This window comes from Stenella coeruleoalba, assembly GCF_951394435.1.
Source record: "Stenella coeruleoalba genome assembly, chromosome: 5".
Classification (NCBI taxonomy): domain Eukaryota; kingdom Metazoa; phylum Chordata; class Mammalia; order Artiodactyla; family Delphinidae; genus Stenella; species Stenella coeruleoalba.
In genome coordinates this window covers 140,933,550-140,951,043 of record NC_137150.1, presented here as the reverse complement: position 1 = coordinate 140,951,043, position 17,494 = coordinate 140,933,550, and the positions used below count along the sequence as shown (strand labels likewise).

The window sequence follows — 17,494 nt, the reverse complement described above, 5'->3', positions numbered from 1 at the left end:
TACTTTCATGCCACTTTGCAAAGCTGAGCTGTTGAAACAGGCCATGTGGCCCACAGCCAAAAGTATTTACTATCTGGCCTTCTTCAGAAAGTTTGCCAAACCCTGACATGGACAGAAAAAAAAAAAAAAGAAAAGAAAAGCCAGGTAATTTCTTCCAGAAACACATCTATCTGCTGCACCAAACTCAGATTTGTGCCAACTCTGCTTTGAGAGCCTTCGAGATGTAAGGATGTCCTTAGCGAGGGTGGGAAAGAGGCCACAAGGAAATTTGGGAACCCGAGAACTGAGCAACTGGGTTATTTGTGTGCTGTTCTAGGATTTGTTCTCCAGCCTCCACCTGGATGGAAGGAGAAACTGGACGTGAGAGGCTTAGGAGGAGGCCGGAAGGAGGGGAGGGGAAGGGGACGCTAGCACAGAACGAGTTCTCAAGATCTCGGCTTCGGAGCTTGGAGTTTAAACTCTGGGCTGGGATGAGCTAAAGGTGGGTCTGACCGCCCCTCACCCACTGGATGATTCTCCCGCTCCGGCGGCCCCCGCCCCCAAGGGGACAACAAAGGGAAGCCGCACCTTGCACCCGGATGTCAATCACTTCATAGATGCGTTTCACCACGCCGTCCAGCGCCGCGGAGATGCGGGCCACAGGCTCCGGCTGCGGCAGATCCAGCAGCAGCCGGGACACCGTGATCGAGGTGTCCCCCCCGGCCGAGTGCAAGTGGTGGACAGCGGTGTCCAGTGGCTGCAGGGCACTGGTGACCTGTGAAACCAGAGTCAGAGCATCAGGTGGTGGAAGGACGCGCCCATCGGACAGACAGGGAGACAGAGGCATAGGGACGTTAAAATTAACTGCACAAACACACACACACACACACACACACACACACACACACACACACCACACACACACCATTCTCCTGTGCAGCAAAAAACTCTCTCCAATATTTTTATTTCTGTTGTCATTCCAATAAAGTCCCGCAAACCAGATTATAAATACTTTGGGGTTGAATTGTGTCCCCCTCCCAAAAAAAAATCCCCATGTTGGAGTCCTAATCCCCCAGAACCTCAGAATGTGACCTTATTTGGAGATAGGGCCGTTGCAGATGTAGTTAGTTAAGATGAGCTCATTAGGGTGGGCCTTGGTCCAAGATGACTGGTGTCCTTCCACAAAGAAGACGTTTGGACACAGACAGACACTGGCAGAGGAAACAATGTGAGGACACAGGGAGAAGCTAAGGAGACACCTGGAGCGGACCTCTGCTGTGTGGTCTGCTACCGCAGCCCCAGGAAGAGACACCGGTCAACCAGGGTCCCCCCACCGGTCCCCGCCCTTGCAGCTGACAACAGAGAATCAGGTCTGGAATTGGGGAACTGGACGTCAAACCACATCTGATATTTTCTGAAATTGAATGATCCCTTTTCTCATTTCATATGAATTCTTTTTGTTCCAGTCTAATATCCCGAAATCTCAAGGTAGCATTGATATTTACCTTGGGAAGACAGGCAAACAGCGTGACTACCAGGCAGAAGGGCATCACCGAAGCAGGATTTGCCAACAAACCCACAAGTCTCCCCTGGAAACCAGAAAGGTGTTTTGGGGGCCCTGGAGCCCGCGCCCTCCTCAGCAGACTTGAAACCCTTCACAGGGGGAGGCAGATCAGGAAGTCAACACTGGCCTCGTGCAAACCCCTTAGTTAGGGCGCCCAGCACCTGCTGTAGTCAGGAGCCCATGTGGACAGGCTCTCCTGAGGGGAGGAACGAAACCTTCACACATGAAGAGGCAAGGGGTGACGAGAACAATAACATTCAAAACCCAACAATCACAGCAGCTCAGAACCTACGTGGATCAGCGTCATTTTAAGCCTTTTAATGTACTGTCTAAACCTCACAGCCACTGTCTCATGTAGGCTTATGATTATTCCTGTTTAATAGAGTAGGTATCTAAGGCACAGAGGGGTTAAGTAACTTGAGCAAGGTCACACAGCTGATGAGTGACAGTATTGGGATTTGAATCCATGCAGTCTGGCTCCAGAGCCATGTTCTTACTGGCCAACTAGGCATCCCCAGCTAAGAAAAGACAAGAATCTCTTCTAGCTGGGACAGTTAAAGAGGCTTCTGGGTCAAGGTGACCTTTGGGAGTACCTCTCAAGCCGTTTTACTGGACAGCCCAGAGCAAGGTGAGGGTGTATGCCATCTGTTTTGGGCTCACCCCGGCCAACTCTGGTCTGATTTCATGACCCAGGGGCCACATCTACGGGACCTGACAGTCAGGAAGGACCAGGCACACAGTGTGAGGGGTCCAGTGCGGAAGGAAATGTGCAGCCCCTTGTTCAAAAATTATTAAGCATTTCAAGAGGCAATAGCAGAGCATTATACAAATGCAGGGCCCTTCCCAGCGTGGGGTGACTGCAGGGCACTCACCTGGGAAGCGGGTCCTGAGGTCAGACCACCACCCTGGGCAGGCACCGTCAGGTGGTGGTGAGCAGTGCCTGCCCCCAGCTGGGCTCCCAGGACCTGGGCGGGGGTGGGGCGACTCCCAGAGCGTGAAGACGTCCTGCTGGTTGCAAGGCGCTGCCGAGGCATCAGCAAGCGTGAGCTGTGTCTAGGCTGGGGCTCCCTCCCGGGGGTGGGGTGCAGGCCTTGCCCCTCAGGGGGCCTGTGGCCACATCTAGAGACAGTTCTGATTGTCACAGCCGGGCACGTTTCTGACCTCTTTTGGGTAGAGCCAGGCCTGCTGCGAAACCCTGTGGGGACAGGCAGCCCCATGACAGAGCCATGCAGCCCCAAACATCGACAGTGCCAAGGCAGAGGAGCCCAGTCTAGAGGTCCCCATCTCAGCACCTTCCAGAACTCCTGGGACTTCCCTAAAGCGGGAGCCAGAACTCGGGATGCGTGAGAGAGGTGCTCAAGGGCACAGCTCTGGGGCCTGGGGAGGCTGCACCCGGGCCTTAAGCAACAGATCCTGAAAAGAGGAGGAGTTTCCAGCTTCATGTCGTGATAGGGTAGGGCTTGCACGCCACGTACCTCAAAACACACCAAACTGCACCTCCGAGAGGGCATTTTACTGCACAAAAATCGTATCTCTTTCAAGCTGGTTTTTTTTTTTTTTTTTTTTTTTTTTTTTTTTGCGGTACACGGGCCTCTCACTGTTGCGGCCCCTCCCGTTGCGGAGCACAGGCTCCGGACGCGCAGGCTCAGCGGCCATGGCTCACGGGCCCAGCCGCTCCGCGGCATGTGGGATCCTCCCGGACCCGGGGCACGAACCCGTGTGCCCTGCACCGGCAGGCGGCCTCTCAACCACTGCGCCACCAGGGAAGCCCCAAGCTGTTTTTAAGTGAGAATCCACATTTGGTTCAGCGTCAGTCGGTTGGGGTCTCCTGTGGAACCCCTCCCGACACCCCGATACCTACCATGGAGTGCAGAAGCCTCATGTGATCCAGCAGCCTGGGGTCCGCCTGCTGGAGCTCTGTGAAGTCCATCTTCACCAGGACGGTCACGTTGTACCAGAAACTCGCCAGCTTCCCCTCTGGAGCTGCCCGAGGGCACAGGGATGAGCCTCAGGCCCAGGACACGCTGGGGGCCACAGGAGGCCCCTGGGGAATGGGGTGGCACGCTTCCGACCCCCTGCCCCGCTTCTCTTATGGTACCTATGGTCCTATTTATACCATAGAATGTACTATTGTACACAAGGTATATTAGATAACATGACGCATATTACTTATAACATATATACTATAATGTATACAGTATAATAGTATCATTATATATTATATGTAACATAATATTCACATTATGTATACTATTACTTTATACTATGCTAATAAGATATATATTATACTAATACTTCATGTTTTATAAGATATTGTATATCGCACGTTATATATATATACAGTTTATATGTGTTTCCCTGGCTCTGAACCTTGACCACCTCTTCTCCTGGGGGCCTGCGCTGACTTGCCAGACGGGGGCCTGGGAAGGATTTCGGGTCCCCGTGGGGCTGCACAAGCAGACAGTCCTAAACCTCCCAGCTCTGACACAGCTCAGCTCCCAGCAAGCTCACCGGGAGCTCTGAGGGCCTCCCCAGGCAATCTTGGGAAACTGGGGTCCCTGCTTTTCCAGGAACGTCTAGCCCCCTCAGGGCAGCTGTGAGCACACTTCTCCCCCTGAGGGGTCAGTGGCCGATTTTATGAGTGAAATGGGCCCGTGCACAGGCTGCAGGCTCCCCACAAAACCCGGGCTGCTGCTACCAGAAACTCCCTCCTCCCCCCACCTTCTCCCAGATCAGGCCTCAGCCCTACCTCGGGGGGCAGGGGCCGAGCAGCGGGGGCCCCCCGACGAAAGGCAGCACTTCTGAAGACCCGGACAGTCCGTATCCAGGGTGCATGGCGAGGTAGACGCTCCTGGCCTCACCGCCGGGCAGATGCCGGGTCTAGATGCGAACTCCTCAGACCGATTCAGGGCTGGGGGACAAGCGAGCAGCGATTAGTGCTATTGGCTGTGGAATCCCGGATGGCCTGTGGGGTGCTGTGTCTGGATGCCTTCTGGCACTGGGATCTGTCTGCGGTTCCGAGGCGCACAGAGCAGCCCACTCGAGGGCCACCGCCAGGCCTGGGCAGGGCCTCGCCCTGTCCTGCAGAGCAGCCAGCGAGGCCGTTTGCTCTGACTCTAACGTAGCCTGACCGTCTTTCCTGGGAGGAGGGCAGCTTTTCCCAGGAAGCTGGGGGCCCGGGTGACCTGTTCCTCTAGGCCTCAGGAGTCCATGTACAGGGCTCTCTACCACGCCCGTAGAGGCCCCCTTGCTGCTCTGTGTCCTGACAGCTCACTCACTCACTCATTGAATATTTATTGAGCACCTACTATGTGCCAGACACAAAGCAAGGTACCCGTGACCCAGCGGTGGGCCCGAGGCAAAGTCCCTGCCTCAGGACACTTAGATGTTGGACAGAGACCAATATGCCAATAGGCCTACAAAGCTCAGATGAATGAGAGATGCGGGGAAGAAGCAGGGCCCAGGGGCAGGTAGGCAGGGAAGGCCACCCTGAACAGGGGTCTCTGCAGGGGCCGGGGCACTGGGGGGACAGCCTGTAGCTTGAGGCCCAGGAAGTGGGAATGCGCTGGGCCCCCCAAAGGTGAGAAGGAGGTCCCCAGGGCTGGTGAGGGCGCGGTGGGTGAGCAGGTGGGCTGGGCCACGGAAAGACCCCCGCGGTGTTGAGGTGGGTGCCCTGGGGGGTTGGGGCAGGTCCGTGGTGAAGGGGACACTGTGGTGCCCTGCCCAGACTCTCTCACTGCTCTACCAAGCGCTGCGTCCCCACCTCCTAGGACCCTCAGGTGGCCCTTGGGGGCTGGAGCTGCCACACCCCGTATGCAAAGCCCCAGGTGCCTGGGGTTTTACAAACCACCTTCCGACCCCGTGGCCAATGCTGTGAAATCGTCCCCTGCCTCTGCCCCTTCCCTTCCCTGTCCTGCGTCCACAGCCTCCCTGAGGGCGGCCTGACTTGCTAATCCCTGCTGTGCTCTGGCAGCCGCGCCTGTCGAGAGCCTATTGTGATGGTCCAGGCGCGCCTGTTGAGAGCCTATTGTGATGGTCCAGGCGAGAGCTGGTGGAGGCTGGACCAGGGTGATGGGTGGAAACAAGCGGGAAGCCGCAGATCCTGAGTGTCTGTAGCTGGAAGTGCCCACAGGACGTGCTGACAGACAGGACAGGGTGTAAAAGAAAGAGAAGCTTCAAGATGGTTCCAAGGCTTCAGGCCTGGGCATCCACTCGGCACCATTTCCGGGAGAAGCTGCAGGAAGAGTGGCCTTGGGTGGAGCCAGGATTTGGCCGTGCGGATGTGAAGTGTGGCGCGCTTTCTGGAGGCGCACATGGAGATGGGGGGCAGCGAGGCCCTGTCCCCTCCCCTGGTCAATGCCCGGGAGGTCCGCTGAGGTCAATCAGCGGGGCTGTGGGCTGCACACCTCCAGGGCCAGCACTCACAACGTGCTCGGTGGGACGCAGCTCGGGGCAGACGATGCAGACGACAGGAGCCTGCAGGAGGCAAAGACGACGGGGGCTGTGCAGCCAGGTGTGGTGAGGGCTGGCGGAGGCATGGGCTTCTAAAGCAAAGAGCCTTCAGAGATCTGATAAAAGCAGGAACTATCTGAGAATCCGGGGGCTCCTAGGGGACTAGCCGGGAGCCAGGGTGCTGACATTCAGGGGACAGGAAAGCACAGGAGAGGGAGAGAAGAACGGGAACCCGGGGGAAGCGGGCGTGCTGCTCTCTGCAGGGAGGCGGCCAGGGCGCCAGCTGATGCTCTCGGACACTCGCTCGGTGGCTGGGCGTCGGGGGCGGCAGGGCTGACCCCCCTGCCGGGTCTGTGCAGGCCCAGCAGTGGATGGAGCTCAGGGCAGCATGGGATGCAGGAAGCTGGGCAGCCGTGAGCGTCCGGGGGCTGAGGGCAGCAGGGAGGGAGCACAAGGAAGGCAAGACCCCAACCAGCGTCCGAGGAAGGGCCTGTGTGAGCTCCGCCCACCCACCCGGGGACGAGGGCTCCAGGCCCGACTGGGTGTCACTCAAACCCATCTGCCTCCTGCCCAGGTCCACGTAAAGCTCTGTGTCCTACGTGACAGTCAGGAGAGCCACTCTGGGCTCCCCAAACTCCAGGACAGTCAGCGAAGGCGTGAAAGCCGTGCTCTGGAAACGCGCCCTCAGAGCTGGGGAGGGCCAGCCCCTCGGGAGGATGCGTGGGGTCGCCAGGTGGAAAGGAAGAGCCGAGGGGCCGGGGTCCTAAGGGTGGTCCTCTGGGGCTCTCCAGAGTCTCTGCAGGGTGCTCCACAGCCAGAAAGAAGGTGGCGGCCCCTCCTGCTGGGAACACATCACCAAGGCAGCTGCATGGGTCCCCGTCAGCTCTCTCCTCACGGAAGCTGAGCCTGGTCTTGGCGGTCACTGTCAAGCGCGTTCTCCTCTCCACGCTGTCCTCGGCCCCCTCCTCACTTCCTAGTTGCCCCGGTGGCTATTCCGACGTCTGACGTCCTGGAGAAGCGGCCATGCAGGGACAGCTTTGGTGCAGCCCGAGAGAGGCTGTGCTGGGATGGAAATGCCGAGACCCCTGGAGGGCCACCCGCCAAGGATCGGGAGCACGTTGCTTTCTCTCCCATTGTGAAAACGAGCCGCCTCGGTTGGCAGTCCCTCTGCCCACGGGACTCTAGCTAGAATGTTCTGGGCCTCTCCTGCCTGGCAGTTAAGAAACATGAGATTAAATGTATCATGGGCTCCTGGGACTGAAAAATGACATTAGGGGGAAAAAAAGGGAAATCCAAGTAAAGTGTGGAGTAGAATTAAGCAGTAATGCACCCACGTTGGTCCTTATTGGGGAAAATGCTCCCTGGTAATGTAAGAGCTAACATTAGGGACCCTGGGAGAGGGGTGAAGGGGGACTCTCTCTACTGTCTTTGCAAATCTTTGTCTGGAAATTGAAAACTATTCTAAACCAAGAGGTTTAACTAAATGAAAGGAAAATAGCCGCCAGGAGAAACGGGCTTCCAAAAACAGTGACCTGATCACAACAGAAGTGCTTTCGAGTTAAAGTTCGTCTTAATGTGGAGGCTGCTGGGAAACTCCCTCCATCCCTCAGGGCTGGCCGGCTTACGGAGAGCCAGAGAGAACAGTAAATGGTTCCAACTTGGTAGAAAGTCAAAAATCCTCCTCTCCTTCCCTAACTCGACACAAACAATGACCCAGGACTGCCCAGCGCCTGGCAACCCCAGGTGAGTCACGGTTCACGAGATAAGGCGGAGATTTCTGTCTGAGTCACAGCCCAGGACTCTCTAGGGCTGGGGAATCGGATCCGCTCTGGAATAATCAGATAATAACCCTTCCTCGGAATTCTCTTTCCTCAAAGGGGCCCTGGCCATCAGCCTGGGAGAAGGGAAGTTTGGGGTAGGCTCCGGGTCCAGCGGGGTCCTGGGCTTGCCGTGCAGAAGGGCGTGCGGAGGAGACGGACCATGCGGGAACCGGGGCGTCGCAGCAGGTGGTGAGTGCCCACTGAGATGCTCAGCTCTGCTCTGAGGAATCCATCCTGACTAAATATTCCAACTTTTGTGCAGCAGTGTTCGCACCAGATGAAACTCATCGCAGCGTTATTTATAAGAACCAGAAATTGGAAACCACTAGATGCTAAGTGGTAGCAGATTGCTCAGTGCTGACCCATCCGTGTGACGCGGTGCCTTGTGGGCATTAAATCACGCTGGAGAACACGATTTATGGACTCGGAAGAGTTCCAGGTAAATTGCCAAGGGGTACAAGTGTGCTGCAAAACATCTCCAGCAGGGTGACCACCCTTCTGTAAAAGGTCTTCCCTGAATGAGACTAGAAGAAAATGTTAACCGTGGTCATTGTTGCGGGAGGGGGGTTGTTTGGGGGGGCGGGGGGAGGGCAGACTTACGGGCAATTTCCCTTTTCTTTGTTTCCAAATTTTCTACGTTGCTTGTGTATTCGTTTTTGCACTGTAAAAATACACTTAACTAAGATCATGTATGGCTTATCATGGCCTTCCCACAACTAAGATCATATATGACTTATATCATGGCCTTCCAAATGTGGGACTTAAAAAAATTGAAAAAGGCATCGAGACTGAAAAAAAAAATCATGTATTCTCTTCTCACGTAATGCTCTTCCCTTTTTTGGGTTCTTGACTGTTGAGTGGGAAGAGAGAGAAGAAAGGAAAGCTGAGGTTTCACTGCTGCCGGGGATGAGACCGCTGAGCTGAGGTTGCCGAGACATGAGAAACCCCAGCCCCGGGCGGCCCGGAGGCGAGTGCCTTCTGCCTGCCTCTCCGCCCCAGGTGCCCAGGCTGCCACATCCGGGCTGTGGCCCCAGGCTCCTCTGTGCCAATCAACCAGTGGGTCTCAGCACATCACTTACAGGGACCTCTCACTTCTGGTTCCAGAGAGCCAAGCCGTCGTGAGGCACCTCTGCACCAGCTTTGATCCGAGGAGCCAGGCAGGTGTGGAGAAAGCTGAGCTGCTGGTGCCCATTGTGTAAACACTTCCCACCAGGCACCTTCTAGCTGCCCACGTGGTGTCCCTGAGCTCGGAGGTGGGGGAGACCGAGGCTCACTGGGGGCCTCCCAAGCTGCAGGAACAAGTGCTGCAGCCCCCCATGCCCTCCCCGGCGGTCACAGGGCAGCCCCGCAGCAGCTGCAGTGTCAAGCGGGGCCCAGGCAGCAAGCCGGGGCCTGCCCAAGCAGGTGTCCAGTGGGCCGTGTGCCTGGACGTTCCTCCTCACTGTGCCCCTCCCACGCACGCCACAGCCCCTTCCTCAAACGTCACCAACTAAATACGACAGGGCTTCAAGTCACCCGCCTCCCCAGGTCTGTGTCCCCGTCTGCTCCCGTCCCGTAGCGACCAGGAATCTCCCACTGGCTTTCACAGGCCCCTTTTCCTCTCTCTTCTCCTTCCTTCTGGGATCCTGCCTGCGTCCTCTCCACGCTGCTTCCAGAGTGACCCTTCCAAGGCACGGGAGGGACTGTGGACCCCACCCCACCCCAATTCAGCCCCCTCTGCTGGGCCTGGGGGCCTTCAAGGTGAGTCCTCCCCTTGCCCCCAGCGCCTCCCACCCTGGCCCCCCGCCAAACACCGGCCGCCCCATGACCTGCGCTTCCCCAGAGCCGATCTGCCCACGGGACTCTAGCTAGAATGTTCTGGGCCTCTCCTGCCTGGCGAGCCCCTATTTAAAGGCGCTAACACTTTAAAAGTGGGGCTGAGTCCCACGGGAGGCTGGTTCGCTGGGAAGCAAGATGAGCTTGTGTCCCTGCTTCCCAGGAAGCAGGTGCCTCCCGCCTTCTCTCCTGGGGGGAGGGCAGCAGGCCGCACAGACAGGTGACTGCTCAGGCTGGGCGGGGCTGGGGGGCTCAGCCTTTCCTGGGGGCCCCTCTGGCCCTCTGAACCTGTGACCTCACCAGCCCCACGACAGACCGACAGCAGGTGGGGAGAGTGTGGCCTCTGCGGGGGAAGGCGGGTGGGCTAGGGTGGGGCCCCCTCCTTCTACCAGGATCTGATGCTCCAACCCAAGCGCCGTGTGCCCCAGCTGAGGCCTCCCCGACCCGGGACCCCCAGCCCCAGAAGAGCGTGCTCCCAGGGCAGGGGCAGCTCCCGCTGTGCATGGGGCCCTTGGAGGCAGGGACGGCAGACAGAGAGCCGTGGTCACCATGGGAAGGGGCTCCTCAGACCCAGCACCGCCCCTGCAAGTGTCCCTTCAGGGAACCAGCGGGAATACACAACAGGCACCCAGCCGCGGACCTGAGGCCAGCTGGCCCTTCCTGGTTTTTATTGGTGGTGGCGGCATTGGTGGCCATGGTGTCGTTTTAACACTCCCAGAAGAGGCGTGTTCCTGTGACCTGCTCAACACTGAGCGGTCCGGTCACCTCGGGGCCTGGCCCTCTGAGCTGCATGAGTGCACATGTCAGCCACCCCGTCCTCTGCGGGCTTTGGAGGCTGAGGGAGATGCACTCAGGATAACTGCAGGTCCAGCCCGTCTGCAGGGTCTGAGGGACCCAAGACTCTACATCTGCTAGCCCCTAGGGCTGGAGGGCTGGCGCCCCTGGTGTGCCGCGTCCACGCCCTAGCCTGCGGCTGTCCTGCTGCCCGGGACCCCGGGGCTGGACGGGTCACGGGAGCCGCTCCCACACTCCGCGAGCTGGTGCTCTCTGCATTTCAGAGGAGGCAGCCTCACGTCTCAGGGTGCCCTATTGCCACCCTTCCCACTTCCCCTCCACCACGGGGGCGGGTGTAGGCAGGCCTCCTGCCTGTTCAGAAACTCATCTCAGCTCTGAAACTGATTCAAACGATCACCACCACCCCCCTACGTATTCACACAAGCACGCGCCTGCACCCTGGCCCCCGGAAGAGGCCTTCTGGAAAGTTCCCTCCGTGTCGAGAGGCTGAGCCCTGAACGCCACACAGCCCCGTCCGCCCGGCCTCAGACGAGCCTGGGACAGCCTCAGCATGGCTGGTCGCCGCCCCAGCGTCTTTTGAACCACGTAGAGGGAGTAAGAGGCCTTGGGAGCTCTGGACAGCTAGGGGACCCTTTCCATCTCTTTCAGAGATTGGGGCTCAGGCTAGGGTCTCACAGCCTTTAGAACGACAAGGCTGGCTGCCATCACAGAAGAGATCGCAATGCTGTTCTCAAACTCAGCTGCCTGTTAGAATGGCTGGGGGAGCTTTAAGAAATATCCCAGGGCCCCCAAGCTACGCCCCAGACTGAGTCCATCAGAGTGTCTGAAGGGGGACCCAGGCGTCCTCGTTATTGAAGCTGCCCCGGGGACTTCGGTGTGCAGCCAGGTCTGAGAGCCACCACCTGAAACAGAGGCTCCCAGAGTGGGGCTCGGGCCGGTAGCATCACCATCACCTGGGAACTCGTACTTCACCCCTGCCCCCCTGGGCCTGAAATCCGGGGTGAGGCCAGTGACCCGTGCTTCGACTGGCCCTATGGGTAACCCTGTGGCACACCTGAGGCTGAGGACCCGTGTTCTAGTCAGTTCAGGGCCAGGGGGCGTGAACAGTGACTATCCCAAGACGGGGCAGGACTCACGCAGGACGCAGTAGAGGCCCAGCTGCTCATAGCCTTCGCAGCAGTCGGTCACGTTCCTCCGCTTAGGAACCTCCACCACCAGGTACTGGGTCCGGTAGACGGTCTTGGGGCAGCGCCGCCAGGGGACCCACCAGCCGCAGGGAACGTAGGTCAGGCGGGATGTGTGCACGGCCTCCACGCTCTGGACCTGCTGGCTCACGCTGTAGTTGCACAGCTGGTAGCTCAGCAGCGAGAGGCCTTTTTCTACGAGGGAGGGAGGAGGATGGAGAAACAGGAGGAGAAAATGCCAGAATCAAACCAATCTGAGGGGTTCTCTGCAAGTCCTCTGCTTCTGCAAGAGCAGGTGAAACAAGACACCCGCACACGGCGGACCCCTTGGGATCTGCCCACCAGCCCGTATCCGAGAAGGTGATGCAGTAGCATAGACGCAAGGGAGGCAGCATGACACCTGCTGGCTGAACAACCCTCCCCCACAGAGCAGGAGACGCCACCCCAGCCCGACCCTGGCTCCCCGCACCCAGGGGCCTGACGGTACACATAAGGGAACACAGAGAAACCAAGCTCCTGGGGCTCTTGTCCTGGGCTCTGCTGCGTGTTCTCTGACTCTGCGGGCTGGAGAGCCCTGCGCACACCTCGTATTTCCGCAATAAGGGCTGTCACGTGCGACGTGAATACACAGCGGTTCCCTCGGTGAATACATAGTAAAGGCCCACTGAGTGCTGGGCACGAGGGCAGTGACACCATTTTTTGGAATGAGATGAAAGATAAACACACAAGTCAAATACATGTGAGAAGTTCATAGATGGTAAAGTTCAGTCCGACGGTTGCTGTGGTCAATGGGAGTGAGGACACAGTGCCCGAGGTGGGACATCCAACTGGCCTAGGTGTCTCTCACCTGGAGCCTGGTTCCTGGGCACAGATGTCCATGGCCTTTATCAGGATTGTCATTTGGTTCTCGAGACCCCATATCACCTACTACCTTCATCAGCCTCAGACACCTGTGTCGCGGACCACCTGCCACTGGGTCCTGGGGTGTCCCATCTGCCCGGGGAGCCTCTGTTGCCTCATAGAGCAGGGACCGTGTGAGGGCTGAAATATGTCCCAACCCAAATTCATAAGTTGACGTTCTAAACCTCAGTACCACAGAATGTGACTGTACTCAGAAAAAGGGTTTTTGCAGACATAATTGGTTAAGATGAGGTGATATTGGTGTAGGGTGGCCCCTGATCCAGTACGACTGGCATCCTTATGAGAGGGAGAATTTGGACACAGAGACAGGAATGCACACAGGGAGATGCAATAGGAGATGAAGGCGTAGGTCAGGGTGATGCAGCTACAAGCCAGGGGTCCCGAAAATCGGCAGCAACACAAACCATCAGAAGCTGTGGAGAGGTGTGTTGGGGACAGATTCTCCCTCCCAGCCTCAGGAGGAACCAACCCTGCCGACACCTTGACCTTGAACCTCTGGCCTCCAGACTGTGAAGAAATAAATCTCTACCACTAAGCCCCCCGGTCTGTGGGGCTTTGCTGAGGCAGCCCCAGGGAACTGACAGGGGGGCCGTGGGGCGCCTCCCACGTCTGCGGCCAGCGTGGGACTTGCTGCGTTCCTGGGCTGTCAGTGAAGGATGAATGAATGCTTTGAAGGTAATTCACGCTTTCAGATACTCAAGCTCTGAGCTCTAATCTTTAGGAGACTGTACAGCCTCTGGGTAGGGGCCCCACGTTGCAGTGTAAACCCTTCAGTGAGAAGGTGGATTTCTGGGGCGAAACTCAGAGGGGGCAGGAGAAATCATCTTCATCCCCATCCCCAGGACAGCACCCCTGAAGAGTTCCACCTTTGGCCTCAGGGTCGCCCACAAGCATGCAGAAAGTGAGACTTGGGGGCCGGTGACCCCCAGGAAGAAATGGGGCCAAGCCAGCCCTCACGCCCAGGCTGCTGGGAGAGCCTGCAGCCTTACTCTGGGCAGAATCGGGTGCTGAAGCCCACTGCCCCAGAGCAAGCCCACTCCCGAGCCACGTGATGGCCTCCCCTGGGGTGGCAGGGCCTCTGGGAGTAGACCCGACCTGTATTCACCAAAGGGCGGGTCCCAGGAAGCTTTGGGAGGGAGTAAGAGGCCCTTGGCTGGGTGGGGTAGGGCAGGAGAAGGCGGCTTCCGAAGCCAGAGCTTAGAGGTGACTGGGATGAGGGGCTGGAGAAGACGCCACAGTGAAACGTGGTCACTAGTTGAGCGATGGCGCCTTGCATGTGTTCGCGAGAACATGCACACACGCGCGCGCGTGCACGCGCACACGCGCCTCCTTCCGAGTGAAACTGCACCTGGGTCTCCATGTTTTGTTTTGTACATTCTGTGAGAGGCCACCAAGGCCTCCCCAGGCCTGGCTTCCTGGCAGAGCTCGCAGTAGAAACCGCTTAGCAGATCCTGCTGCTCGACAAATCCTTTCAGGAGCACAGGAGGCAGGGGCCCTGGGTTCTAATCCCAGAGGTAGAAAATCTTAATGCTCTGGGGGGTTCTGGGGTCAGAACTGCAGTCACACCAGCTTCACTAATACCAGCCGTGTGATTCTAAGCACGTTTCATGCCCTCTCGGTGCCCCAGCCTTGTCATTTGTAGACTCATAGCTGTGCCTAAGGTTGTAGGAGAATTAAATGAAATCATGCCTGTACCGGAGCATGTGGTACCTGGGAGCAAACAGACGTGCAGCCCTGACGGACCACCTAGCGCTCCTGCCGGGGTCCCCCCGCACATGAAATGCGTCCTAAGGCCTCCTCTGGCTTCCAGACATTCCCATTCGTTCTGCCACTGAGCTGTATGGTTTGCATAGTAGTCATTCCAAAGCAAATATCAAGTTGGGTTTTTTTAAATCACAATTCATTAGAAAAAAATCACAGAATCCTGCCCATGGGTGAAAAATGTTTAAATTAGTACAAAACTGAAGTCGATGGTAGAAACAGAATGGCTCTGTTTGAATTCCCAACGGAATACGATGGATTTCTATAGGAAAATGATGTAAAAGGTTTGCAATCTCAATTCTCTGAAATCTGGGGCTTCAGCAATCCAACGTGTTTTTAGCAGCTGACACGTGTCTCTCAAGGGCCTTGGACATGTGCTTGGTCCCTCACGTCCCCGTGGGCCACTTGCATCCCCACTTGCTGAGGAAACGGGGCTGGCAGAGCCCAAGGTGAGCGGGAAGCCCCACTTCATGATCCCCGCTCTCTGGCGGGCAAAGGAGGTCTGAGCCGGGGTCAAAGGCAGGGATAGCCCTGGTGGAAACCTTGCCCTCGGCCGGCTTTGTGGCCCTGGCCACTCTGGGTCTCCCTCTCCTTATCTGTAAGTTGAAGACTAACGGGCTGTGGTTCCAGAGGGTTCGATTCTGACTCTCCAGGAATGTGTTACTCTCAGCGTGGCCAGTGGGCCTGTAACATCTGTACCCCAGGCAGAAATGCAGAGTTCCGGGCCCCTCCCAGACCCACTGACTCAGAATCCACACTTGAACCCCACCAAGCCCCAGGTTATTTGGAAGCATTCCCACCACCTCTTTTGTGGTTATGAAAAAGTATGGCCAAGAAGGGGCAGACCCGGCCTCTCAAAGCAGGTGCATCTCTGCCTGCCCAGCAGGCAGGGCTGCCGTCTTCAAGGGGCCCACTCCCAGGTAGCCCATCACCCCTCCGCCATCCCCCCACAGAGCCCGGACCCCTCACCTGTGAAGCCACTGGCCTGGCTCGGGCCCACGGCGGTGACCAGAGCCAGCAGCGCCGGCACAAGGGTCGTGAGCATGGTCGGGCGGTGGCAGTGGCTCTGGCCTCTTCCGAGCGGCAGCACAAAGGGGCCTGGGCCACCTGGACCCAGAGAAAGGGCCCTTCCCTTCCCTGCGCCGCCGACAGTGGCAGTGGCTTCAGAGGATGCGCTCGCCGGGAGCGTTCCCTTATGCCTGCTCGTTAACACCCACCATGGCCGCAGCAGTGTCCCTCGGGGCACCTGCGTGTCACAGCCCATTCTCCTCCAGGCAGATGGCATCTTTCAGGAAAGGTGAGTACCCAACTGCCAGGCTGCATCTCTGGGTCCCATCTCGTTGTTACGCAGAAAACACATTTCAGACCCGAATCTGACTCCCTCCATCAAGTCCAAAGTATTCTCTTACCTTATCGTCCCAAACTGGCAGCAGAAAACACCAGCAAATCAAAGTGGTGCATCAGATTCAGAAAAGCATCCTTCACACAATTGGACGAAACAGATCAAAAGCCGTAAAAACGTTCCTATGACCCAGTGATCCCTTCCCGAGGCTTGCTCTGAGGGCCATGGAGCTGCAGTCTCAGATGTTTATTACTTGCTAGAATTTAAACCGGCAAAGCGTGGAGGTGAGCCTTTGGGGGAGGAGGGGAGAGTAAGTTGTTATAGAGCATCTGGATGTATCATCGCCCAGATGTGCTCCCCATGAAGACGTTTAGCGGCGTGGAAGCGGCCCCTCATCATGTGAAATCAGAACAGCACCTCATACAGTTCTGTCCCCAAAAGACAACAACTCTATGATTCTGTAAAATTGGGCCCAACCCAGAAAGGACCAGAGGACTACACCACGGTGAGGGGTGACAGAATGATAGCTGATTTATGTTTTATTTCCATAACCATCGTGTGTTGTGTGAACTGGATTTTTAAATTTCGTATCAAATGCTTCCTAGTTGGGCTTCCCTGGTGGCGCAGTGGTTGAGAGTCCGCCTGCCGATGCAGGGGACACGGGTTCGTGCCCCGGTCCGGGAAGATCCCACGTGCCGCGGAGTGGCTGGGCCTGTGAGCCATGGCCGCTGAGCCTGCGCGTCCGGAGCCTGTGCTCCGCAACGGGAGAGGCCACAACAGTGAGAGGCCCGCGTACCGCAAAAAAAAAAAAACTTCCTAGTTGATGACACGTCCTTATTCCTCCGTTGGGCTGTCTTTCATTGCTTGGTACAATTTTTAACATTAGACTAGGCACAATTATTAACATTAGATGAAGGTCTCATTAGTTCTACTGAGAAAACTTTCAAGTAGGGTAACAGAGATCCACCTTGGCTACATGTTTCAGAAGGATAATTCCCTTGTGTTCAAAATAAAAAAACAGTTCTGCCAGGAGGGTCCTTCTAGCCTAACTCCCAAAGGACATCAGTACGGCTTTTATTCTCGGGAGATTAATTTCTGAGATGATTAACTGCTGCATTTGCCTGGTTAATGACTAGATCACAGATGCCAGGACAAGAAGACAAAAAAAGGAGCTGGAAATAATCACGCAGCTAAGGGGCTTAATGCAAGTCTCCTGGGAGACAGTACCCTTTATAGAATAACAGTACTACAGGACTGACTCATAAACTCTGCTGCTGTAAAGGAGGTTAAAAAAAAAGTGTCAATAAGAAAAGAAAACATGTTAAAGCTATAATATTCAAAAAAATAAAATTTAACTAGCTCTAACAGAATAAATCAGAAAAGTATTATAATTAAGGGAAATATGAACATTTAAAATGGGAGATGCATCTGTATTACAGTATGCTGTCATCTCTTAGAGCTTTTGCTAAGATAGCATATGAGCACTTCTATAAAATATGAAGGTGGAATCAAAGATAATGTTATATTTTAAAGCTCAAAATTGGTCCTGTGCATATGCACCATTTTTTCTCATCTTCAGAATCACCCTGCAAAGTAGGTCCCTTATCCCCGTTGTACAGATAAAGAAACAGAGGGTCTGAGGGGCCACACAGCCAATGAGTGGGGTTCAGCCCTGAAGCACACATCCTTCACAGTCCACTCCACTCCCTGTCAGGTCACAGCTCCAAGAGAGGGGAGCAAAGTCAAGACATTTCACCAGCTGGGCGCTTCCTGCTGTTTGGAAAGTGTCCATAAAATGTTGTCACATCATGCTTTCTCTTTATATCGAAACTCATATGAATTAAAAAAATAAACCCTCAAA

At 56.3% G+C, this 17,494-nt stretch overlaps 1 protein-coding gene across 1 annotated transcript in view; it reads right to left on the bottom strand.

Moving 5' to 3' along the window:
* Positions 1–15,336, bottom strand: part of UMODL1 (uromodulin like 1) — a gene marked incomplete at its 5' end in the record, with an annotated part of 63,024 nt that extends 47,688 nt beyond the window's left edge. Inside the window, 5 exons of the mRNA XM_079921471.1 lie at positions 568–754; positions 3,405–3,526; positions 4,293–4,454; positions 11,562–11,804; positions 15,261–15,336. Coding sequence (XP_079777597.1) covers positions 568–754; positions 3,405–3,526; positions 4,293–4,454; positions 11,562–11,804; positions 15,261–15,336 — 790 coding nt within the window. The remainder of the gene's footprint in view (positions 1–567; positions 755–3,404; positions 3,527–4,292; positions 4,455–11,561; positions 11,805–15,260) is intronic.
* Between the last annotated feature and the right edge of the window lie 2,158 nt (positions 15,337–17,494).